Source organism: Felis catus, chromosome B4, assembly GCF_018350175.1.
Source record: "Felis catus isolate Fca126 chromosome B4, F.catus_Fca126_mat1.0, whole genome shotgun sequence".
Classification (NCBI taxonomy): domain Eukaryota; kingdom Metazoa; phylum Chordata; class Mammalia; order Carnivora; family Felidae; genus Felis; species Felis catus.
Window position 1 is genome coordinate 14,833,155 of NC_058374.1, and position 27,734 is coordinate 14,860,888.

General features: G+C 39.9%; 1 protein-coding gene and 1 long non-coding RNA gene across 3 annotated transcripts in view; one reads left to right on the forward strand and one right to left on the reverse strand.

The window, feature by feature from the left end:
* ITGA8 (integrin subunit alpha 8) overlaps positions 1-27,734 on the reverse strand; it is a 189,862-nt gene that overhangs the window by 91,636 nt on the left and 70,492 nt on the right. For both annotated transcript variants that reach the window (XM_011283614.4, XM_045060942.1), the window contains exons 12-13: positions 22,416-22,621; positions 19,221-19,412 (exon numbers count right to left, since the gene is read on the reverse strand). In XM_011283614.4, coding sequence (XP_011281916.1) covers positions 19,221-19,412; positions 22,416-22,621 — 398 coding nt within the window. The remainder of the gene's footprint in view (positions 1-19,220; positions 19,413-22,415; positions 22,622-27,734) is intronic.
* On the forward strand, positions 14,873-27,402 carry LOC123386449. The gene is made up of 3 exons (XR_006600317.1): positions 14,873-15,024; positions 17,760-17,867; positions 27,195-27,402. It is a non-coding gene; the product is annotated as an uncharacterized LOC123386449 (long non-coding RNA).

A 27,734-nucleotide genomic window follows, 5' to 3' on the forward strand; every position in this document is an offset into this window, starting at 1 on the left:
ACACAAGAAGAAAGAGAGCATTGGAATAGGTCTGTATCAATTAAATAAACTGAACTAACAATTAATATGAGTTCATCTGTGAATTCTACCAAAGATTTAAGCAAGAAATTATAAAATTATCTACATTCTTTTCCAGAAGATGCATGTGGAGGGAATATGTCCTAACTCATTCTACTAGGCCAGCATTACCCTAATATCAAAACCAGACAAAGGCGGGGCACCTGGGTGGCTCAGTCGGTTAGGCGGCCGACTTCAGCTTGGGTCATGATCTCACAGTCCATGAGTTCGAGCCCCATGTCGGGCTCTGTGCTGACAGCTCAGAGACTGGAGCCTGCTTAGGATTCTGTGTCTCCCTCTCTCTCTGACCCTCCCTCGTTCATGCTCTGTCTTTCTCTGTCTCAAAAATAAATAAACATTAAAAAATTAAAAAAAAAAACAGACAAAGGCAATACAAAGAAAGAAAACTACAGGCCAGTACCTCTCATAAGCATAGATACAAAAGTCTTCTAAATATTTACAAATTGAATCCAAGAATGTATACAAAGAACTATACACCACAACCAAAGGTGATTTAGGTAAGCAAGGTTAGTTCAACATTTGAAAATCAATTAATGTAATCCATCACATCTAAAAGCTAAAGAAGAAAAAAATCACATGATCATACCAGTAGATGCAGAAAAATAATTTGACAATATCCTACAGTTATTCAAGACCCAAACTCTCACTAAACTAGGAATACAGAACTTCCTCAACTTTATGAAGAATTTCTACAAAAACTGAACAACCAACATTATACTTTGTGGTAAGAAACGTGAAGTTTTCCCATTAAGATCAGAAATAAGACAAGATATCCCCTCTCACCACTGCTTTTCAAGATCACAACAGAAGGCCTAGCTAATGCGATGAGACAGGACAAGGAAATAAAAGGTATATAGATTGGGAAAAGAAGAATAACACTATCTTTGTTCACAGATGGCATGATCATCTAAGTACAAAATCCAGAAGAATCAGCAAATAAACTCCTGAAACTAATAAGTGATTATAGCAAGGTTGCAGGATATAAGGCAAATATACATAAGTCAATCATTTTCCTATATACCAGTTACATATGAATAAGTAAAATTTGAAATTAAAAACACAAGACCATTTACATTACCATCCCCCCCCCCCCCGCCCCCCAGTGAAATACTTAGGAACAAATCTAACAAAATATGTACAGATCTGTATGAGGAGAACTAAGTAACTCTGATTAAAGACATCAAAGAACTAAATAAATGGAGCAATATCCCATGCTCATGGATAGGAAAACTCAATACGGTAAAACCTTGCTTTGTGAGCATAATTTGCTCGGGAACATGCTCATAATCCAAAGCACTCAAATATCAAAGCGAATTTCAAGGACCATTGGCTCAGTTATGATCATGTGACATTCAGTGTCATGTACTACTCGTATTACAAGACATCGCTCGTTTATCAATTAAAATTTATTAGGAATGTTTGCTCATCTTGCAGAACACTCGCACAACAAATCACTCACAATCTAAGGTTTTACAGTATTGTTAAGATGTTACTGCTCTATAGATTCAGTGCAATCCCAATCCAGATCTTAGCAAGTTATTTTGTGGCTCCCAACAAACTAAAGTGCATACAGGGAGGCAAAAGATGCAAAATAGCCAATATAATATGGAAGGAGAGCAAAGTTGGAGAACTGACACTACCTTACTTGAAGACTTACTATAAAGCTAGTGTAATCAAGACAGTATGGTATTGGTGAAAGAATAAACAAATCAATGGAACAGAACCGAGAACCCAGAAATACATCCACATAAATGTGGTCAACGGATCTTTGACCTAGGTGCAAAGAAAATACAATGGAGCAAAGACAGTCTCTTCAACAGATGGTGCTGGAAAAACTAAACATCCACATGCAAAAACAAAACAAAACAAAACAAAACAAAACTAGATACAGACCTGATACTCTGAACAAAAATGAACTCAGAACAGAAAACTGACATACATGTAAAACACAGAACTGTAAAACTTGTATAAGATAACATAGAAGAAACCCTATGGATGGCCTCGGGTATGGTGATGACTTTTTAGATACGATACCAAAGACACGATCCATGAAAGGAAGAATGGATAAGATACAATTCATTAAAATTAAAAACTTCTGCTCTGTGAAAAACAACGTCAAGACAATGAGAAGATAAGCCACCAACTGGAGAAAATATTTGTAAAAGATACATCTGATAAAGGATGCTATCCAAAATACACAAAGAACTCTTAAGACTTAAGAGTAAGACAATGACCCCAATAAAAATGGGCCGAAGTCCTTCACAGACACCTCAGGTAACAGTGAGCCTATGAAAACATGCTCCACCTTATAAGTTACCAGGGAAATGCAAATTAAAGCAACAAGATATCACTACACAGCTATTAGGAAGACCCAAATCCAGATCACTGGTGAGGGTGTGAAAATATAGGAGTTCTCACTCACTGCTTGTGGGAATGCAAAAGTTTGACGGTGACCCTGAGCCTGTTGACCCCAACACATCTCCAGGCTGCAGTGGTATTAGTGCTGGACTCTCCTGGTTCAGTGCACGGCTTTACCTGAGATATTTTCATGGCTTTTGCCCTAAGTTTCTTTTTCATTACTGCTCATTCCGATCATTGCTGAAGACTGAAGTATTTGAAGTGTCATTTTGAAATATAAAATACAATCTCTTTTCCCCATTATTTTCCTAATAAAGTACCAATTATTTATGCTATTCAAGGCCCTTCATTACCTGCCCCAAATCTACCTTTCATCCCTCCATTTATGCTCCCATGAGTTTGAACCAAATCACTTCCAAAATCACCTTTTCTTACCTCTGAGCCTTCCTCAGGCCGTGTTCCTCTTTTGGAAAGCTGTCTCCTTATAACCACTTAAAATCATACCTATATCTTAAGACCTTGCTTAACCATTACTTCCCCCAGGAAGCTTACTTTGAACACTTTACTTAGCTACAAGAAGCTTCTATTTTTAACTCATTCAATATTAATTTTTTTTTTACCTCTTAAAACTCTTCTCATATGCCGTTTGTACTATAGTTAATTGTTGGATGCTTTATCTCCAAGATTGGATTGTTTCTTAAAGGCTTGGATTAAGTCAAAATAGTATCAATAGGTCACTTATAACTAATATTTAGCAATTCCTACTAGGTTTTGTTCACAGTGTCAACCGCTTTATACATATTATACATACGTATCTAGCTTAACTTTCACAACATCCCTTTAAAGTAACTTGTCATACTTACACAGTCAGCCATGGTAACAGCTAGAATTTGAACTCTGGCCCATGAGGACAGGGTCATTGTTTAATTCACTGCTATATCCTCAAAACCTAGAAGAGTGCCAGGCACACGAATGGCACTTAATAAGTATTTGTTGAATAAATTAATGAATTGTATTTCAAAAGCACAATTTCTTGAATATCATATAACTAGTAAATATTATAATACCTTTATCCTTAAAAATGAAGAAAAATGGTGGCTGTTCTCATCATTAGCCGAATAATATTAATGTTGCCCAAATACCTGTTGTTGGCAACTAAAATGAAAAACGTTGACTTACAAAGCATAGGTTGAATCATGAAAACATGATTTGTTGATTTCAAGCAATATTGATGGTTTGCAATGGAGCTATAATATATGACAACATGGCAATCTACAGAATTCCATGCATTACAAGTCTTGACATGCTCGTTACCATGACAAAACCTAGTGTCCAGATCTTGATTTCTAAAGATTGTTCTTCAATAAAGAAACTGTGGGTTTTTGAAGAAAGGTTGATTCCAGGGCTGAAGCACCGCAAATACAAGATGAGCTCGGAGCATACGGTGATGTTATACAGTGAGGAAATGCTCATAAGAGGATGGGAAATATTAAAAGAACACATGATTTGGGGCACCTGGGCGGCTATTCAGTTAAGCGCTGCACTTCGGTTCAGGTCATGATCTCACAGTTCGTGGGTTCAAGCCCCATGTCAGGCTCTGTGCTGACAGCTCAGAGCCTGGAGCCTGCTTCAGTTTCTGTGTCTCCCTCTCTCTGTGCCCCTCCCCCGCTTGCCCTCTGTCTCTCTCTCTCTCAAAAATAAATGAAAATTAAAAAAATAAAATGAATACAGGAATGAACTGGAAAGCATTCCCAATGGCCAAATATCTAACACAATAGGCAACAAATATAAACAAATGTAGTAATAGTTTATAGCCCCAAAATAAACATCCATGAAATCATACAGATTTAAAAAAATTAAATGGGTAGATGAAACATCGTTTTTCTTAAAAAAACTATTTTTTATTTTAATTCCAGTATATTTAACACACAATGTCACATTAGTTTCAGGTGTACAATATACATTATCTATACATTACTCAGTGCTCATCATGGATGAGTGTACCCTTAAGCCTCTTCACATATTTCAATCGCCCCCCCCCCCCACCTCTTGTCTGGTAACCATCAGTTTGTTCTCTATAGTTAAGACTCTTTTTTTTTTTTTTTGGTCCATCTCTTTTTCTTTTTGCTTGGTTGTTTTGTTTCTTTTTTTTTTTTTTTTCAACGTTTATTTATTTTTGGGACAGAGAGAGACAGAGCATGAACGGGGGAGGGGCAGAGAGAGAGGAAGACACAGAATCGGAAACAGGCTCCAGGCTCTGAGCCGTCAGCCCAGAGCCCGACGCGGGGCTCGAACTCACAGACTGCGAGATCGTGACCTGGCTGAAGTCGGACGCCCAACCAACTGCGCCACCCAGGCGCCCTATGTTGTTTTGTTTCTTAAATTCCACGTATGATTTCACGGTATTTGTCTTTCTCTGACTTATTTCACTTAGCATTATACTCGCTAGATCCAACCATGTTGTTGCAAATGACAAGATTTCATTCTTTTTTATGGGTGAGTAATATTCTTTCTTTATCCACTTCTTTATCCATTCATCTATCGATGGACACTGGGCTGCTTCTACAATTTAGCTATTAATGCTGCAGAAATATAAGGGTGCATTTATCTTTTTTGAATTAGTGTTTTTATATTATCTGGGTAACAGCAGTGAAATTATGGGATCATACGGTAATTCCATTTTTAATCTATAGAGGAAACCTCCACAGTGGCTGTACCAGTTTGCATTCCCACTAATAATGCATGAGGATTCCTCTTTCTCCACATCCCCACCCACACTTGTTGTTTCTTGTGTTTTGATTTTAGCCATTCTGATTGGTGTGAGTTAATATCTTATTATGGTTTTGATTTGCATTTCCCTGATGATCAGTGATGCTGAGCATATTGTCATGTGTCTGTTGCCCATATCTATGTCTTCTTTGGAGAGATCTTTGTTCATGTCTTCTGCCCATTTTTAATTGGATTATTTGTGTTTTTTGGATGTTGAGTTGTGTATAGTTCTTTATATGTATTTAGACACTAGCCCTTTATTGGATATATCATTTGCAAATATCTTCTCCCATTCAGTATGTTGTCTCTTAGTTTTGTTGATTGTTTCCTTTGCTGTGCAGAAAACTTTTCTTTTGATGTAGTCCCAATAGTGTGCTTTTGCTTTTGTTTCTCTTGCCTTGGGAGACATATCTAGAAAAATGTTGCTATGACCAATGTCAGAGAAATGACTGCCTGTGCTCTCCTAGGATTTTTGTGGCTTGAGTTCTCACATTTAGGTCCTTAATCCCTTTTGTGAAGTTGTTTTTAAGTTTATTTATTCATTTGAGGGGGTCCGAGAGAGGGAGAGACAGAATACCAAGCAGGCTCTGCACTGCCAGCATAAAGCCTGACTCAGGGCTCGAATTCACAAACCATGAGATCATGACCTGAGCCAAGATCGAGTCAGACGCTTCACTGACTGAGCCACCCACGCACCCGTGGTCCTTAAATCTCTTTTAAGTTTATTTTTGTGTATGGTGTAGGAAAGTCATCCAATTTCATTCTTTTGCATGTAGCTGTCCAGTTTTCTCAACACCATTTGTTGAAGAGACTGTCTTTTCCCCTTTGGATATTCTTGCCTCCTTTGTTGAAGATTAACTGACCATATAAATAACAGGTTTATTTCTGGGCTCTCTACTCTGTTCCATTGATCTTTGTGTCTATTTTTGTGCCAGTCCCATACTGTTTTGATTGCTACAGCTTTGTATAACTTGATATCTGGGATTGTGACACTTCCTGTCTTGTTCTTCTTTTCCAAGATTGTTTTCACTATTTGGGGTCTTTTGTGGTTCCACACAAATTTTAAGATTATTTGTTTTAGTTCTGTGAAAAATGCTGTTGGTACTTTGATAGGGATTGCATCAAATCTCCAGATTGCTTTGGGTAGTATGGACATTTCAACAATATTTGTTTTCCCAAACCATGAGCATGGAATATCTTTACATTTATTTGTGTTGTCTTCAATTTCTTTTTCTTTTTTTTTTTTTAAATTATTATTATTATTTCTTAATTTAAATTTAAGTTAGTTAACATATGCAGTATTGGTTTCAGGAGTAGAATTTAGTGGTTCATCACTTACATGTAACACCAGTGCTCACCAAAACAAGTGACCTCCTTAATGCCCATCACCCATTTAGCCCATCCCCCCACTCAACACCCCTCCAGCAACCTTCAGTTTGTTAAAAGTCTCTTATGTTTTGTCTCCCTCTCTGTTTTTATCTTATTTTATTTTTCCTTCCCTTCCTCTATGTCCATCTGTTTTATTTCTTAAATTCCACATATGCGTGAAATCATGTATTTGTCTTTCTCTAATACAATGCACTTAGCATAATACATTCTGGTTACATCCGTGTTGTTGCAAATGTCAAGAATTCATTCTTTTTGATCACTGAGTAATATTCCATTGTATATATACACCATATCTTCTTTATCCATTCATCAGTTGATGGACGTTTGGGCTCTTTCCATCTTTTGGGTGTTGTTGATAGTGCTGCTATAAACATTGGGGTGCATGTGCCCCTTTGAATCAGCCTTTTTGTATCCTTTGGATAAATACCTAGTAGTACAATTGCTGGGTGATAGAGTAATTCCATTTTTAATTTTTTGAGGAACCTCCATACTGTTTTCCAGAGTGGCTACACCAGTTTGCATTCCCACCAACAGTGCAAAAGTGTTTCCCTTTCTCCACATTCTTGCCAACATCTTTTGTTTCCTCAGTTGTTAATTATAGCCATTCTGACAGGTGTGAGGTGGTATCTCAGTGTGGTTTTGATTTGTATTTCCCTGGTAATGAGTGATGATTGGATGTCTTTTTTGGAAAAGTGTCTATTCATGTCTTCTGCCCATTTCTTTACTGGATTGTTTTTTGGGTGTTGAGTTTGGTAAGTTCTTTATAGATTTTGGACACTAACCCTTTATCTGATACGTCATTTGCAAATACTTTCTCCCATTCCGTCAGTTGACTTTTAGTTTTGTTGATTGTTTCCTTTGCTGTGCAGAAACTTTCTATCTCGATGAAGTCCCAATAGTTCATTTTTGCTTTTGTTTCCCTTGCTTCCAGACACATGTCTAGTACAAAGTTGCTGCAACCAAGGTCAAAGAGGTTGCTGCCTATTTTCTCCTCTAGGATTTTGATGGTTTCCTGTCTTACATTTAGGTCTTTCATCCATTTTGAATTTATTCTTGTGTATGGTGTAAGAAAGTAGTCCAGTTTCATCTTGATGCATGTTGTTTTCCAGTTTTCCCAGCACCATTTGCTGAAGAGATTGTTTTTTTCCATTGGATATTCTTTTCTGCTTTGTTGAATATTAGTTGGCCATACATTTGTGGTCCATTTCCGGGTTCTCTATTCTGTCCCATTGATTTATGTGTCTGTTTTTGTGCTAGTACCATGCTGTCTTGATGATTACACCTTTGGTTCTACCCATCAAGAATATCTAACAAGTGTAAATATTTATGCCCCCAACCTGAAACACCCAAATATATAAATCAATTACAAATATGAAGACACTCATTGGTAATAATGTAATAATAACAGGGGACTTTAATACCCTACTGACAGCAATGGACAAATTGTCTAAGCAGAGAATCAATATGGAAACAATGGCTTTGAATGACACATTGGACTGGATGGACTTAACAGATATATTCAGAATCTTCACCCTAAAACAGCAGAATATATATTCTTCTCAAGTGCACATGGAACATTCTCCAGTATAGACCACATACTTTGTCACAAATCAGCCCTGAACCGGTACAGAAAGATCAAGATCATACTATGCATATTTTCAGATCACAACTCTATGAAACTCAAAATCAACCACAAGAAAAAATTTGGAAAGCCCTCAAATACATGGAGGTTAAAGAGCATCCTACAAAAGAATGAATGGGTTAAACAGGAAATGAATGAAGAAATTAAAAAAAATACATGGAAGCCAATGAAAATGAAAACATGACAGTCCAAACCCTTTGGGATGCAACAAAGGCAGTCCTAAGAGGAAAGTATATTGCAATTCAGGCCTATCTCAAGAAGCAAGAAAGGTACCAAATACACAATCTAACCTTACACCTATAGGAACTATAAAAGGAACAGCAAATAAAGCTTAAAGCCAACAGAATAAGGGAAATAGGAAAGATAAGAGCAGAAATAAACAATATACAAAAAACAGACAAAACACAGTAGAACAGATTAATGAAACTAAGAGCTAATTCTTTGAAAAAAATTAACAAAATTGATAAACCCTTAACCAGACTTATCAAAAAGAATGGGAAAGGACCCAAATAGATAAAATCATGAATGAAAGAGGAGAGATCACAACCAACACCACAGAAATACAAACAATTATAAGAGAATACTATGAAAAAATTATATTCCAACAAATTGGGCAACCTGGAAGAAATGGACAAATTCCTAGAAATATACAAACTACCAAAACTGAAATAGGAAGAAATAGAAAATTTGAATAGACCCATAACCAGCAAAGAAACTGAATCAGTAATGAAAAATCTCCCAACAAACAAGAGTTCTGGGCCAGATGGCTTCCCAGGGCAATTCTACCAGACATTTAAAGGAGAGTTAATACCTATTCTCAAACTGTTCCAAAAAACAGGAACAGAAGGCAAGCTTCAAAACTGATTCTATGAAGTCAGCATTACCTTGATTCCAAAACCAAAGACCTCACTGTAAAGAATTACAGGCCGATATCCCTGATGAAACTAGATGAAAAAATACTCAACAAGACACTAACAAATTGAATTCAACAGTACATTGGAAGAATTATTCACCATGATCAAGTGGGGTTTATACCCAGGCTGTGGGACTGGTTTAATCTTTGCAGATCAGTCAATGTGATGTGCCACATTAATAAAAGAAAGGCTAAAAACCATATGATTCTCTCAATAGATGCAGAAAAAGCATTTGTTTGTATTGTCTTCAATTTCTTTCATCAATGTTTTAGTTTTCAGAGTACAGGCCTTTCACCTCCTCGGTTCACCTCCTTGGTCAACTTTATTCCTAGATATTTTATTATTTGTGCAATTGTAAAAATAATTTTTCTTAATTTCTCCTTCTGCTGCCTCATTATTAGCATTTAGAAATGAACATGTTTCTGCACATTGATTTTGTATCCTGAGACACTACTGAATTCATTCATCAGTTCTAGTAGTTTTTTGGTGGAGTCTTTAGGGTTTTCTATATATAATTTCAGGTCATCTGCAAATAGTAACAGTTTCACTTCTCTCTTACCAATTTGGATGCCTTTTATTTCTTTTTCTTGTCTGATTTCTGTGGCTAGGATTTCCAGTACTATGTTGAATAAAAGGGCTGAGATTGGCCGTCCTTGTCTTATTCCTGAGCTTAGGGGGAAAGCTGTTTTTCACCATTGAGTATGATGTTAGCTGCAGGTTTTCCACATACAGTCTTTATTATAATGAGGTATGTTCTGTCTAAAATTACTTGGTTTGGGGTTTTCTTCATGAATTGATGTTGTACTTCATCAAATGTACTTTTTCTGCATTTATTGGAATGATCACGTGGTTTTTATCCCTTTTCTTATTGATGTGATGTATCGCTTTGATTGATTTGGGATTATTGAACCACCCTTGCATAAATAAATCCCACTTGATTTTGGTGTATGATTTTTTAAATGTATTGTTGGGTTCAGTTGTTGAGGAGTTTTGCATCTATGTTCATCAGAGATATTGGCCTACAGTTCTCGCTTTCTCTCTCTCTCTCTTTTTTTTGTAGTGTCTGTATCTGGAAGGCAGTAAGTCTAGATCTTGGATTATAAAATCTGATTATAGAATCAGAAAGCTTGGAGAAGCTTTCTATTCATCCATATCACGTTCAGGGGAGGAAAGTCAGGCCCAGAGAAGCTGAGTTACTAAAATAACATTATCTTGGGAGAACTGGTTCTGGAACTCAAATGTTTTATCTCTCCATTCACTTTTACTTCCACTTTGGACCTGAATTCAAGCCCAGGAACTCTGTCGGTTGACTTAATTAATTCCATTTAATCTAACTCATAAGATTTTTTTATAAGAAATGTTAATATTCTAATTTACAATGTATTTATACTGAAATTATGAAAATCTTGCTCAGTAAGGAACATAATGTTTTCCTTTTCAGGAAAACCTGAATAGTGGGGTTTGAGAAGTAGAAATAAACTTTGACTATAGATTTGAACTTACTTCAACTAAACTTCAAATCAATTTCAAGTTCAAGGTATGACTATGCATTATTCCCTTTGGTTAAAAACCACCCTCTTATTTCTTATGTGTAGGTTCTCTTTTGCTTGGTTGTTTGCTTGCACACACTCATGCACACAGCACTCATTAAAACAAATAATGGGTCATTTTTTTTTCCCATTTGGTATAATTGTCTGAGATGGCTTCATGGTATAATCATCATGCATTATGGGCTGGAACAAGACAATGATAGTCTTGGCATTCAGCCCATGTTTTCCCCTGTAAGATTTCTGCACCTCAACAGAATCTGTACTTCCCCTCCTCCGCTCTCCAAAGTCTGGGCTATGCATTTAGCAGATGGTCTTGTTATACAATCATGTTTAACAGGATTAGGCTAGATCATTGAATTTTAGGGATTTCTGACTATCACAGCTGTTTCTTCTCTGAAATGTTTTCACTCAATTAATGTATACAAGATACTCCTCTGCCCAACCCTCATTTTCTAATCAGCACCAGAACAGAAACCTGAATACATCCATATTTGGAACAGGAAAAAGAATTTTGGTGCCAGGAATCAATATACTAATGACTCCTATTTATATATGTGTACTGATGATACTATTTACTGTAAGAAACCTAAAAAAATACTGGTTAATCTAGATATTAAGAAAATTATTCCAAATACTATTTCTATAGCAGAATCGCTTTATTTCTGTAACTAAATCTCCCCATGTCTGTCCATTATGCCATTCTTTTCTTGGGTACACTGGATAAAAATTCCAGAATCATCTTTAACATCTCTTCCTTACTAACCCCACCTCCTCTACCTTCTATCACGGCCAGTCATTATCAAGCCTTGAGTATTTTTCATTTACATGATTTCTTTAATTCCTTCCTTTCAGTTTCCATTGTCGTCACCTAGTTCAGGCCCAATTTATATGAAATTACATGCCTTTAACGGGTTAAGAGGTTAAGAAGGAAGAACATTTTCCATTCTTGGCATCCAATAAATCACAGTAGTGAGAAATGGGAGAAGTCCCCTGTGCACCACCTTCCATGTAGGGGTGGGAGGTAGGATGGGGTGAGTGGTGGGGCTACACCATAGCAGGGCAGTAACCTCATGACATTAGCAGAAGATTCTAGTGAGGGCCTAGCAACAGGACTTTTACAAGAGATTGCCAACCCAACAGAGTCTCAATGTCAGTGTTCCTCCTTTCATATTCCTATTTGTCTGGGTGGGGGAAGAAAATATATGGGGACTATGGGAATTAAATAAGCAAAAGAAAATAATAGCAATAGTGTGCATAAGAAAATAATGCCTCCAAAATATAGTCTTGTTTCAAAACTTAATTGGGGGGCAACCAATCAGTTAAGTGTCTGACCCCTGGTTTCAGCTCAGGTCATGATCTCATGGTGTGTGGGACAGAGCCCAGGGGTGGGCTCTGTGCTGACCCTAAGGAGCCTGCTTGGGATTCTCTCTCTCTCTCTCTCTCTCCTCTCTCTCTCTCTCTGCCCCTCCTCTACTTTCTCTCACAATCTCTTTCTCTCTCAAAATAAATAAACATTAAAAAAAAAAAGAGTGGAGGACATCAGTGAGACCCTGAACAAAGAGAGAAAAAAAGAACAAAGCAGAGATTAAGCGACCGACTCTTGATTTTGGCTCAGGTCATGATCCCAGGATTGTGAGATCGACCCCACATTAGGCTCCACACTGGGCATGGAACCTGTTAAGATTCTCTCTCTCTCTCTCTCTCTCTCTCTCTCTCTCTCTGCCCCCTCTGCTCATTCTCTCTCTCTCTCTAAAAAAAAGAAAAAAAAAGAAAGAAAGAAAATTTGATTGGAGAGCTGCCATTTATTAAACTATGTTCTATTTAATCTCATTTTAACTTAAACACATCATCTCATTTCACATTATATACATAATGCCATTTTATCTTTAAACCAACTTATTATATCCAATTTCACAGAGAAGAAAATCGAAGTTCAGAGAGGTTAGGAAATTGTCTTATGCTTTTATACAGCTAGGAAACAGTGGGGTCAAGTTTGAAACCCATTTCGCCCATCTCCAGAATCCTAGAATGCAGCTTTTTAGCATTTTATGTGGCCCAATATGTCTGTGAAGTAAATTAGCTTTGTTTGTATTCATGTCAATCAGATGGATTTCCTTTTTTGTTCTAAGCCATTTCACAACACCTTTTCCAGACTTAGAAAGTGCAAACAAGGGGCGCCTGGGTGGCGCAGTTGGTTAAGCGTCCGACTTCAGCCAGGTCACGATCTCGCGGTCTGTGAGTTCGAGCCCCGCGTCAGGCTCTGGGCTGATGGCTCAGAGCCTGGAGCCTGTTTCCGATTCTGTGTCTCCCTCTCTCTCTGCCCCTCCCCTGTTCATGCTCTGTCTCTCTCTGTCCCAAAAATAAATAAACGTTGAAAAAAAAAATTTAAAAAAAAAAAGTGCAAACACACACAACCAAGTGAAGGAAATATTATTAGCCTTGTAATTTCAGATAAGGAAATAGAAACTCAGAGAACTCACGTAATTTGTTCATTGCCACACAGCCCATCAATGATGGATGGGAATCTTAACCTGGCCAGTCTGATTTCCCTTCTCCTGTTCCCAGACACGTTGCTAACTTTAATAGGTTATTTTTATACGGGTTTGATGTTTCCCAAAAAGAAAAATATGGAGTATCATCTAACCTTACCCTATAAACTCTCTTGGGGTACACATACACACACACACACACAAAATACGCATGCATATATACACATATGCACATATAAGTGTGAGTGTATGTACGTGTGTGCATAAGAAATATTCAAAAATAATATTCCAGAGGATATGAACTGTATTTCTCTGCTATGCAGTGGATGGCATAGTAGTAAATCAAGCCACCTTTTGCACGTCTGTGCTTTTGATTATTTCGGGTCCTATGTGACCTGAGTTTTCGTCAGTCCGGAAGGTGAAACAGCTGTAATTCGCAAAGAAACGCACATCAAACATCACCATCAACCTTACTCTTTCTTCCTGCAAAAGGCAGCTGGCTTGTATCACAAACATGTAAAGCGTATCTATCTTTAGAGAGAGAGAGCACGCTATCTAAGGAACGGGCAACATGTGTGCCTGCCATTATCACAGGTAGGTTTCATAGCAGTGTGCCTGGAAGTGGGTAGATGGCAGGCAGTGAAGACGAGGGGAAGCCAACACGGCTCTGCTCGCAGACACGGCTGCTAACACTTGGTGCCTAAAATGAGGTAAAAAGCGTTCACCTAAGGAATGGGATAAATTACCCCTTCAGAAGCCATCAGTTTGGGTAAGCCCAGGTTTTCAAGTGTGTTCCATTTAACAGGAACTCCTATGGGTTTGACTGATTTCAATGCAGAATGTCAAATCTACTGTTTGCTTGGGGACTTGTCTTTACCCGAACTCTGCAGGTGACCAAGTAGAAAGAGGGAAGAGTTTTGGGATTTTTGTTTCTGATCTATTTAGAATGGAGGGCGACTGAGATCCCACCATGCCTGTGTGTGCATTTAAAAAGGTGGCCCTGCCCCATCCTGCAGGGAGGGAACTCCCTGATATATGAATCTGCCCTCACCTGCCCTTGGCTGGACACAACCTGGACATAATTTGTAGCCCTGATCATGGAGTTAGCCTGGCTCCTGGAAGTTTGTCAGGGGGAGTGGAGGTGCCCATCTGAGGAACCGCAGAGCTCATAGTTCTTCCTCAGCTGATTCATTTAATGAAGACCAAATCATTACAGAAGTTCCAAAGGCCAACAATACTTTTATCATAATAGACTTAAAATTCATAAGCATAATGTTCAACAGCCATGCTTGAATTTTTTCAGATGTTATTGTGTTCCAAAACCGGTTTAACGTTTAAAGCCTTCAGTGTTTCGATGCTCACACTTTTTTGTAATTATTTAACTGTCTTTCTCACCTAGAATGTCAGCTCTGGGAAGGTAGTGACAGTGGACGCCTTGCCACTGTCCCCCCAGCACGATGTCTAATACATAGCAAACACTAATACATATGTTTTGACTGAATGAAGGAATTTCTTTACGTATTTTTCTTCTGGACCTTGAAACAAAAGGAACAAACGTACAAAGAGCGATGAGCAATCAACAACCACTTTTATTACTTAATTTTTATAACGAAAGATTTTTGTTTTCAACTATCTTCTTCCCTTCGTATTTCCTAGGGCCATTTTGTTTTGTTTTGTTTCACAGGGGCATCAAGGCGTGTATTCCCTGGCATACTTGCCCCGTCCACAAGTCAACGCCTGGCTTTCTTTGGAAGATGTCACCCTTTGCCGTGGAGTCTATACGATGCCCTTCCTTACAATGTGGGACTGAGATGAATTGTAGGCAGTCTCTTTGAGTGAGTAAAATTGCAACATGCAAAGCCTGGAGATGACACTTCACTATGTGCTCAGAGAACTGTGGTCCAGACAGGGAGAGGGAGAGAAGGGGAATGAGAGAGAGAGGGGAAGAGAGAGAAGCAGATGTGCAAAGAAAAGCAGAGGCAAGAGTAAGAGAGAGGCATAAAGGAAGTCTTGGCCATCCAGGATCTCAGTCAGTCCCATCCAGAGGCCTAGGAGAGTTGCTGTCTTTAGGTTTCCTTGAGATATTCCTATAGCTTTAATATAAATGGCTCCCTCTACGGCTTAAGCCAGGTTAAGGTGGGCCAATCCCTAACAAATGGATCCTATATTTTAAATGGAAGCCAATGAGGCATCATTTTAAATGCACAGATAACTCCCAGGAGATGCAGAGCAGTGCATGCAAAAAAACCCAAAAAACAACAACAACAAAAAACTGAGTATTTTCAATGGACCTTCCTTAGTTTTTCCAGATGAGGCCAGAGCATGTATCAGGGCCATGCATCCCAATGGCCGTAACCACACAGAGGCGACCTGGAGAAAAGACCCTCGGGTTAGTTTGGCAACTTGAAAAGAATAAATGGAATGGCAGAGTTTAGTGAACGGGTCCTTGCCAAAAGAGAACACTGCATATCCAACTACCGTAGGCATGGGAACTGAGCACAAAGCCTTGAGAGCATTGTTTCTCACAGTAAGGTCCTGGGTAAGAACCTCATCTCAGACTCCGTAGGTCAAAATAGCTTGCTACTCAGGATGTAGTATGAAGCCGTGAGGCAGTGATATAACTTGGGAAGCCGGTAGAAAGGAGGAGTCTTTCCCACTTCTTTGACCTGAATCAGAATCTGTATTCTAACAAGATGCCCGTTGATTCGATACTCATTAAAGGGGGAACTTTGTTCTATGTCATTAGTTCTCAGGTGGGTTGAACATGGGAATCACCCAAGTGACTTACCCATGTTACTCTGGTCTGAGCTCTACCCCCTCCCAGAGGTTCTGACTTTGGAGAGTTTGACTCTAGGCTTGGAGAGTGACCTGAGCAGACAGAGTTTTTAAAGTTCCCCCAAGTGATGGGGCGCCTGGGTGGCTCAGTCAGTTAAGCGTCCGACTTCGGCTCAGGTCATGATCTCGCGGTCTGTGAGTTCGAGCCCTGCGTCGGGCTCTGTGCTGACAGCTCAGAGCGTGGAGCCTGCTTCGGATTCTGTGTCTCCCTCTCTCTCTGCCGTTTCCCTGCTCATGTTCTGTCTCTCTGTGTCTCAAAAATAAATAAAAACATTAAAAAAAAATAAAGTTCCCCCAAGTGATTCTGATGTGCGGCTAAGATTGAGAATCACTGCTTATTGAAGACCACCAGATATATCTTAGAAGAAAGTCAACTTGTTAAATGGATTTTGAGACTCCTGGAAGGCACCATAATCTGAAAGAAGATTAATTTTGATTTGGGAGAGCAGGACCCCAAAGAGAAAGAAAACTATACTTCTTTGTAAGTTCCAGGTAGAACTGGTTTGGAAAAAATCGCAAGATAGACCATGGGGGACCAGGACATACAGTTTATAAAATGAGCTATAGGATTTGGAACGCATGCCACCCAATAGCCTCAGGGTGGGGGAACACTGCTATTTCCCAGGGAAAACCTAAGAAGATTGAAACTCCATTAGGCTGGAGTAATAAGGTGTCTTGGTGATAATTTAGCAATGGCTAAAGGAATAATCCAGGGGGATAAACAATCTCAGAAACCTGAAAACCTAACCTGTAAATGTCTGTGTCCTAACCATAGCATGGAAGCACATGCTAAGAACAGACCAGGAGAGGCCAGAATAGAATGAGGACTCATGACCCATGGAACTTTCGAGCAGTGGCCACTACAGAGGCCATGGGATTAACCACAGAAACTTGAGCACTGCGTGAAAGGCCAGGAGAGACTGAATTATCCTTCAGGCAGAAGCTAGTAAAAACAGATGATGCATTTGGGCCGGATGTCCCTTTCCTAGTCCCTGGACAACAGGCACGCCCTTTGCCACTCCCTTCCTTGAAAGAGTGGCCTCAGAGACAGGAAAGGAGAAAGTCTTGAATCTAAATAAACATCTGCTCAACTGATTCCTGAATTATGCCTGCGGATTTCAAATCCATCGTAGTGGGGAAGAGAATGTAGTTAACCCCCCCATTAGGGTTTTGCCTCTGCACAGATCTCTGGGGACTTGGCGTCACTCTAAGGAAGATTCTTTGAATGTCATTCTTTTGTAAAGAGATGGGGATCAAGGAAAATGTTCTAGGATCATAAAATCACAAGATATCCACATTTCCATTCGAGAGGCAGAACTGGGACCAGAACCCAAGTCTACTAAGAAGATGTACAGTCACACACCGAACGCCTCGAGATGATCTCAAGGGATAAGAATCCAATGAGTGGCACGAATGGTCCTGCCTTAGTGAAGGACATTTACTTTACAGACAGATACACAGACTGCATTAACCTCATTAATTAGTATTAATTGAATCAGCCTCAGTAGGTACGGTTAACGAATGGCTTCAAATGACCTTTTTCCGATTGTTAAGAAGGGATAAAAGAAGACATAATTAAGAGGTGACTAGTTGCCAACATCTACCTACTTTAGCTTCTCTCTTCCCTGTCTGCCTCCTCTTTCCCCGCTCCCTCAACCCTCCACCCACCCCCAGAAGAAATATTCCTGGAGATAAAAATTGTCTCATGATCCTCTCCTTCCTGGCTTTTATTTAGGAGACTTGAAAGAAAGTTGATGAACTTCCTAGGCGCGCAATACATCCCTTCTTTCCTTTACCTGGCGGAAGGTACAGCCACCTGTCTGTCAAGTTCCCTGGTACTGAGGTAAATATATGACAAGCATAATGAATAGCAACAGCTTTCCAAAAATAACTCTTCATCTAAGATTACAGCCTATGAGTTGAATTTCATGAATCATCCTGACATATTTTGGGAAGAAATCACATAAGGGACTAATTTTTGGATTATTTAAAATAGAATGGATTATGAATGACACCCTCCTCCCCCCCCAAAAAACCCCACTAACCTCATTGATTAGACTAGTATAGTATAACCTAAGAAAATAAACTTAACTAGACGCTCTTGAAATTGCTGAGGTAGGATGTATTCGTATACGATATAAAACTAAATCTGCTTTGAGCCCATTAGAACGTCTTTGGTGGTGCCAGGAAAGATTTCTGGCAAATTTATGAGAAGATGATACAGTATCCTTTTTGCCTGATGCCAGAGGGGAAGAGAAAACGGAAGGATGGAATTAGTTATGTATGTTTAGGCAGTCAGTGTATTGGAATGTTGCCCCAAACCAGAAAAAAAAAAAAAAAAACCCTCAACATATGGAAAGCACCCAATTAGCGTGAACATGGTGGAATGAGACAGGTTTTAATAAATAGTTGAAGCTGTTGGTTAACTAGTAGTAATTTCTAAGTATTTGTTGAAACCATTTTAAAATAACTAACATAAAAGTGAAAACTGCATCATAAAACCAAGAAGTCTAATACTCTCTGCTAAAAACCCTGGGATTCCCAAAACAATCCTTTAAGACAAACTGTGCCTTCCTCCGGCACGCACAAACCGTGAATTATCTCGCTGGGCGGTATAATTTCCACGAGCCCTCAGTCGGAGTGAAGTCACCAAGAACAGTTTACCATCTTTCTTATCAACAAGTTCCTTTTGCTTCACTTTGAAATTCGCAATCTATTTTGAAAAACCCCAAAGGACGGCTAGAAAATACTTACACTCCAAAAGCATGGGCTTGATGACAGAAATGTTGAGGCTCATGAGTTAATTAACAGGAACCATGAGCTCAAAAGGGAATCACAGGGTTAAAATAAATTGCTCTAGCTGGCCCTGAGGCAAGTCTTCATCAATGGACAACAGCTTACCGAGGGGTTTCAAACAAAAACTTTTGTCACAAAGTTGACAAGTTTTGCGTCCAGTGCGGGTTTTCAAAAGCCACCTTGCCTTTCTCACATGGTTTCTTGGCGGGAAGGGGAGTGTTTGTTTTGTCTGCCTTCCCTGTTTTGTCACTTGGGAATCATGGACAAAAGCCCGGAGCCATCTGTGGGTAAGCTTGGCCTTCCCCTTCAGGAGGGGAACCACTTTCACACGATGCGCTGTCCCGAGAACGGGCTTCCTTCTGGGAAGTGGGCTCTCATGGGAAAAGAAAGAAACCCTTACCTGGGTAATCATTCTTGTCTATGTCCGAATCTCCTCTGAGAGTAAAGCCGAATCCAGAAGGGATGGTCTGGGAGGCCCACAATCCTTGCAGAATCTGGGACGCCTTGGTGTGTAAGCCATCCTTGTTCCCGTTGTAAATGAGCACTTTGCCTCTTTGGTCCTTGCCTGCAAAGGGTGCCCCGATGGCAATGTCTACAAACGGACACACATAAGCATATTTTTTAAGTCAGGAAGAATGTTTGAGACGTAGAATGAAGTGCAATCGAAGAGCCGTATCGTAAAATCCAAGGGTTTATTAAGCTTTCCATGAAAATTTCATAATACTGCAGCAACCATAAGTTATTTGTTTGCCTTTTATCCATCCTGCAAATATTTATCGAGCGACTGCTATGTGTTGGACGCAGCAGTTGTGATAGCAAATCAGATGCTGCTTTCCGAACATTCATATTCTAGTGCAGGTAGTGGACGATTTGAATAAAGAAGCGATCAAGGAAATATGGAAAGTGACAAACTCTATGCAGAAGAACCAAAAATATTAATGTGATGGAGAATGGTTGTTATTTTTACATATCTTTTTAAAAATATTTATTTTGAGAGAGAGAGAGAGCACGAGGGAGCGTGAGAGGGGGAGAGAAAGAGGGAGAGAGAGAATCCCAAGCAGACTCCATGCTGTCCGCTCAGAGCCCAACGCAGGGCTTGATCTCACAAACTGTGAGATCATGGCCTGAGCTGAAATCAAGAGTAGGTTGCTTAACCAACTGAGCCGTCCAGGCGCCCAGTCAGGTTATTATTTTTAGATTAGGGGATCAGGCAAGGTGTCATTAAGGCTCACGCTGAAATGGAAATCTAAGGACAAGATGAAACCAACCATGTGAAATCGGAGGGGAGAGCGCTCCAGGCAGAAAGAACTGGTGTGCAAAGGTCCAAGGTTGGAAAGCACTTGGCCCATTGGAGGAGCAAGGCAGAGGATGATCTACATGGGAACTTAGCAACAAGCCACAGGGAGGGCTGGGTCCCATCACTAGGCTGAGTAGAACAGGCGAGACACCTTTGCAGGGTACTTACGAGTTTCTTGTTAAAAGGAAAAAAAAACAATCTCTTTCACAGAGATTATCTAATGTAATGATTACATCAACCAATGAGGTAGGCAGGACCCATTTTACAGTAGAGGATACAGAGAAACCCGGAAAGGACCCTACCACTCGACTCCCACTTAAATATGGCACTGAATGAAAGTTAACTTCCACACATTGTGTCCATCAGAATTGTTCTAAACAATACACACAAGGGGCACCTGGGTGGCTCAGTCGGTTAAGCGTCCAACTCTTGATTTCTGCTCAGGTCACGATCTCATGGTTCATGGGATTGAGCCCCGCCTCAGGCTTTGTGCTGACAGCGGGAGCCTGCTTGGGATTCTCTCTCTCTTTCTCACAAAATAAATACATAAATTTAAAAAACATAAAACACTCGTATATTTAGTTTTACATAAAAAAAGAGCACCAATAACACAATAACATAATAGCTTGCCACAGCAGGTGACAATTATGTATCCCCATTTTGTCATTTATTTCTCTTTGCTCCTAAGTTTGACAAGACTAAGTAAATCATGAATGGATTTTGACTACATAACAAGGATTATCATTCCAGCTTCACTTAACAGGTAAGAATAAACTATCCCAAATCTCAGATTGTTGTGGAAAATGAAGATTGCATCACGTGGCAGGTGCAAAGGGACCCTTCTTTCACTTCCTCTAGGTCCGTCCACATCGGTCCCATGTTTCATCCCAGTCTGGCATTATTTTGCCCACTTAAAAAAAGTTTATTTTGAGACACACACACACACACACACACACACACACACACACACACACACACAGCATGAGCTGGGAAGGAGCAGAGAGAGGGAGAGAGAGAATCCCAAGTCTTGCTGTTGCCACAGAGCCCAAGACGGGGCTCGAACTCACGAACCGTGAGATCATGACCTGTGCAGAGTCAGTCACTTAACCGACCAAGCCACCCAGGTGCCCCTATTTTACCCAGTTTATACATCAGTGACATCAGAGGCAGAACACGCTTTCTGCCATTAAAAATGCTTCTCCTACCTTTTAAAAATATCATGAAGGGTTTGAGAAAAAAAAAAAAGATACCTAGAGGAAAATATGGTGATAAGGATGACTCAACAGATAATGTAGCAAAATAAATATATTTTGCATGGTGCCCAGGAATAGGGCAGGTTTTGAAAGCAGCTCATCAGTTAAAGATAAACTTGTCTCTCTTTTTATTATTTTCCTGGAAACATGAACTTGTAATATGCATTTTTGTTTTATGGCACTTTAAAAATTACTAACCATACAGTTCTGGGATGTATGAAAGAAAACTTAACCTTACAATACCCCTTGGCAAAGGTACTAACAAATACTGCTCTGATGCAAACACTCCCTAGGCTATTTTGTTCGAGCAAATTCGAGCAAGCTTTGTGTGAGCTTGCATGTCTTCCTGAGGAAAGGGTACTTGCAAGGGATTCATAAATTCCTACTTTAAAGAATCATAATCCTAAACCAAGAATTTAACACTACTGCAAACACTGAAGTTGCTTTAAGCTGAAATTTACCGACCAATTAAAATTCAGCAAAGCCTATATGTAACTCAAATGGGTTAATCACAAGGCATCATTCTTGTTCATATATCAGCATGCATTTCTTTGTCTTGACTGTACATACGGAAGATTCTTTGGTTTTCTTTGAGTCATTAACTCCAAATATTAATTTAAAAAATAACAGCTGCCTTTATTTAGAGCTGATCTATGACAACCTTAAATTGTCTTGAGATTTCTTTAATAGTTCATAAAAAATCAATAATAGGGGCAATGAGTGGCTCAGTCTGTTAAGCGGCTGACTTTGGCTCACGTCATGATCTCACGGTTTATGGGCTCGAGACCTGCGTCAGGCTCTGTGCTGATAGCTCGGAGCCTGGAGCCTGCTTCAGATTCTGTGTCTCCCCCTCTCTCTCCCCCTTGCCCGCTCATGCTCTGTCTCTCTCTCAAAAATAAATATTTAAAAATTTTAAAAATCAATAATAAGAACTGTACCCTGTATTTACACTGCTGTAAATACTTTTAAGACGTCATTGTTTCCTTCATGTAACAGTAACATGAATTACAACACATAAACAATTCCACGTATGGGTAAAAATTACCATTGTATCCATCTTGGTTCAGGTCTCCTAAGTGTGCCACAGCACTACCAAATCTCCCGAAAACCTCGGTGCCCGCGAGGATCTGTGGGTCTCTGAAGACAAGAGCACTCACTTGCAAATACAGATAAACTTGCCCTACTTCCCTAGGGCTGGTCTCAAATTCACGTTCCATGAAGAGAGGGGCCCCAATCAATACATCATCCATTCTGCAGGGAACAAAGAGAGAGGTCAGAGCACCAACAGACGTGAGATTCCAGGGGGACATATTTTTTTAATGTTTATTTTTGATAGAACATGGGGTGGAGTGGGGGGAGGAGAAGACAGAGAGGGAGACACAGAATCCAAAGCGGGCTCCAGGCTCTGAGCTGTCAGCACAGAGCCCGATGCAGGGCTTGAACCCGCAGTCCATGAGATCATGACCTGAGCTGAAGTCAGGAGGTCTCCCAACTGACTGAGCCACCCAGGTGCTGCCCCCCCCACCCCCCCCCACCCCCGCCAGTGGATACATTTTTAACCAACTAGCTTAGTACATTTCCATTGGTATTTTTCCTTTCCCCAGGTACATTTTACAATCACCGTGTTTCTTTCATTGCTTTGTTATGTCTATGGGATAGAATGTTATAGGAAAAGAAGACTTGTTACACTGAGCTTTTAGACTGTTACAAATGACCACTTTAAGAAAACCAGATACTTCACCCTTTTCAAAAGATTTTCAGGGGCGCCTGGGTGGCGCAGTCGGTTAAGCATCCGACTTCAGTCAGGTCACGATCTCGCGGTCTGTGAGTTCGAGCCCCGCGTCAGGCTCTGGGCTGATGGCTCAGAGCCTGGAGCCTGCTTCCGATTCTGTGTCTCCCTCTCTCTCTGCCCCTCCCCCGTTCATGCTCTCTCTCTCTCTCTCTCTCTCTGTCCCAAAAATAAATAAAAGTTGAAAAAAAAATTAAAAAAAAAAAAAGATTTTCAGTGCATTTCCAGAAAATGTAGCTAGACAAGCAAAACATCAAAAGGACTTAAAAAGGGTTTCTCTCAAAGTGGATTAGTGTTTGTCTACAACAACAGAATGATTCACATAAATTATGAAGTTTTCTTGCAGTAATAAGGTTTAACATAAATGCTGCCTTCTTCTTTCCTCTTGTTACTTCCACTTAAATAAAACAGAGGGGTGCCTGGGTGGCTCAGTCGGTTAAGCATCCGACTTCTGCTCAGGTCATGATCTCGTGGTCCGTGAGTTTGAGCCCCGCGTCGGGCTCTGTGCTGACAGCTCAGAGCCTGGAGCCTGCTTTGGATTTTGTGTTTCCCTCACTCTGTGCCCCTCTTCCACTCATGCTCTGTCTTTATCTGTATCTCAAAAATAAATAAACATTAAAAAATTAAAAAAAAAAAGGCGGGGGGACGCCTGGGTGGCTTGGTTAAGCATTCGACTTCAGCTCAGGTCATGATCTCACGGTTCATGAGTTCGAGCCCCATATCAGGCTCTGTGCTGACAGCTCAGAGCCTGGAGCCTGTTTCAGATTCTGTGTCTCCCTCTCTCTGACCCTCCCCCGTTCATGCTCTGTCTCTCTCTGTCTCAAAAATAAATAAAGCAGAGACCAGAGAGGGTTATAGTACTACCTAAAAAGATAGAAAACAAATTTTCATCCCAAATAGGACTTGATAGTTATTCTTTGTAAATGGAGATACACTAGCAGGAAATTAATAGATAATTTTTAAGGTTGAAAAAAATTCAAGAAACAAATACCTATGCGCATTATCTAGAGATAAAGATATAGCCTCCCAAGAGAACAAAATACAAAAGTGGTTAAAAGTGTTCCCTTCACAGAGCCAATGGGCATGAAGAAGAGTACAACAGAGCTACCTAAACTATTTCAGTTTTTAAGAACACGTGCATACATTATTTTATTTTAGAAATCTTAGGAAAAGTCACGTCAACCAAAATTCAAAATGTGATCTATACTAATGACCTCTGAAGATGCCCCAATCTTGGGAGGGGCAATAATCCAAAGAAAAATCTGCCTTTGGTTTTTATGCTGACATAGATTAGGCAGCATGCAGAAACTTGCCAACTAAATTAAAAATATCACCATTCATCTCAAAGGCAGGAATGAGGGTGATCAGTTACTGAAAACCAAAAAGAAATCCTCCTTTAAGATAGGAGGCATCTGTAAGACATTGCAACTTCACCCTGACCGCCTCTTTCTCCAACTTCTTGCCTTTCCTGCGGTGGTCAACTAGTACCCAGGTTCAAGAGACATTCTGTGTAACAACTGTATTTAAGACATTGGGATAAGTGACTCAAGGAATATAGCGACAATTAGGTCAACCCCGGTCCTAATTAACTTACAAGTGAAACCAAATTGCCACTCATTTAACTACAGACAAGGCAGGGTGGAAAAAAAGCACACAAGTAATCCAAACTAAATCCTAGAGATCCTGGGTAGGAGAGAGGGCTGGTACTTTGAGAGAGTTAAGCAATGCTCATGGGGGAGACGGCCTTAGACCTGAGTGGGATTCTGACAGGTGGCTCTAGAGGCAGGCTTTCCAGGTGACAGTACTCTGAGCCCAAAGCAGTGTCTCTGAGTGGAGTCAGGGTACAGAGAGCGATCCAGGTGGGCTCCGTGCTAGAGGGGTGCTAAAATTTTAATTGGGAAAGTAAAATATACAAAGAATTCTTAAAACTTAATATGAAATCACAGTAATAATAACAATAACATATACAGTATGATACCATTATATACTACATAGCATATATTATTGTTGTATATAACCAATATTATATGTATGGGAATACAATAGATTACATAACATATGTTATCATTGTTTTTTTAAATTTTTTTTCAACGTTTTATTTATTTTTGGGACAGAGAGAGACAGAGCATGAACGGGCGAGGGGCAGAGAGAGAGGGAGACACAGAATCGGAAACAGGCTCCAGGCTCTGAGCCATCAGCCCAGAGCCCGACGCGGGGCTCGAACTCACGGACCGCGAGATCGTGACCTGGCTGAAGTCGGACGCTTAACCGACTACGCCACCCAGGCGCCCCTGTTATCATTGTTATATATAACCAATATTATATGTTTATGACATATAATAGAGCAATAAGAAAACAACGCAATTAAAAATGGGGCAAAAGATTTGAACAGACACATCATCAAAGAAGATTTACAGATGGCAAAGAGCACATAAAAAGATTCCCAATGTCAAATATCATTAGAGAATTGGAAATAAAAACAAAAATGAGATACTGCTACGAATCTATTAGAATGACTAACATCCAAAATACTGACAGCACCAAATGCTGGAAAAGAGTGCGGAGCAACAGGAACTCTCACTCATTGCCCGTGAGGACGAAAAATGGGACAGCCGCTTTGGAAGGCGGTACGGCACTTTCATACAAAACAAAGCACAGGTTTACCGTATGATACAATAATCACACTCCTAGGTGGTCACGCACGTGAATTGAAAAAACTTAGGTCCAGAAAAAAAAAAAAAACTTGTAATTGCCAAAAATTGGAAGCAACCAAGATATCCTTGGTTGCACCAATAACCTGTGGCACATCATATAGCAGAATATTACTCATCAATAAAAAGAAATGAACTATTAAGCCACAAAATGACAGGGAGGAACTTTAAATGCATTTTGCTAAGTGAAGGAAGCTAGTCTCAAAAGCCTTCATACTGTATGATTCCATGTGTATAACATTCTGGAAAAGACAAAACTATAGAGGCAGTAAAAACGAGTAGCAGCTGGCAGGAGTGAGGGGAGGGAGAGGAAGGACTAGATAGAGCACGGGGTGTTTTTAGGGCAGTGAAAGTATTTTGTACGATACTGTAGGTGGATACGTGACATTATGCATTCGGCAAAATTCACAGAACATAGAACCAAAAGAGTGAACCCTAATGTAAACCGTGCACTTCAGTTAATAATGTAACAATATTGTAACAAATGTACCACACCAATGCAAGAGGGTAATAACAGTGGAAACTGAGGGTGGAGAGGAGAGAGAATACATGTGAACTCTCTTTAATTCCTACTCAATTTTTCCATAAACCCAAACTGCTCTAAAAATAATAAGACCTACCAAAAAAAAAAATTGAAAAAGTAAGTTGAATCAGATAATATGGGAAAAGCATGAGTTTTAACGTTCTCCTGATCTAGATTTAAAAGCCGGCTCTTTTAGTAACAAGCTGTGCCGTATTGAACAAGTTACATTTCCTCAAAAATGTGAATGTAGAAATAGGCTACATCATTGGATACATCACTGAAGATCTCCCTCGGTCTCTGTCTCTGTCTCTCTCTGTACGTCTCCTTCCAAATGTGCGCACACACGTATATAGACAGGTCATACTATAGTAGTTCAATAAATGATAGGTATCGTGAAGGCACTGGGTTAGGTGTTGAGGGAATACACAATATTTTTACATTATAGCAATGTAAACAGAAAGAGCTCTTGGTAAAAAAGCACAACGCATCCCCCCTCTCCCTCTCCTACCTTGTAGGAGCCAGAAACAAGGTGAAATGTAACTCTGGGATAGTCTGGGGCTCCCTGCTACTTCAAGAATAGGCTCTTACTTGTCTCCCAAGCAGGAGACCTATCGCAGGGAAAAGCAAGAAACACCTTGAATGTTACTTGGCCGACTTATAAGAAGGAAGGGGTGGGGGTGGGGGGGTGGATGGGGGCGAGGACGGTTATAGATAGACCTGAGGAATGGCTATTATTTTTTCTTTTGTTTTTTAAAAAATGTATTTTAATTCCAGTAGAGTTAACATACATTGTTATATTAGTTTCAGGTGTACAACATAGTGACTGAACATTCTGTATGCACATCACCTTGTGCTCATCACAAGTGCCCTTCTGGAGGTGAGTAGGGGGATGGGTAAATAGGAATGGCTCTCATTTGGGTCTCACGTTCCAAAACCTAAGTTGGATTACTATACTTAGGCAAAACGTTAAAAAAAAATTTTTTTTAACTGGTTTTTATTTATTTTTGAGAGATAGAGCATACGTGGGGGAGGGGCAAAGAGAGGGGAGACACAGAATCCGAAGCGGGCTCCAGGCTCTGAGCTGTCAGCACAGAACCCAACACGGGGCTCAAACCCATGAACCATGAGGTCATGACCTGAGTTGAAGTCAGATGCTTAACCGACTAAGCCACGCAGGTGCCCCAAAACATCTTCTTAAAAATAGGACAAGCACATTGATTTAAAAAAAACAATTCCCATTGCTTGCCATCCTGCTGTGCTCCAAGACCAGAGGAGAGCAGGGATTGGGGTTATTGCCTTGATCTTCCCCCGCAGGTCTGTGGTTGCTTCTCTTTCTGTTAT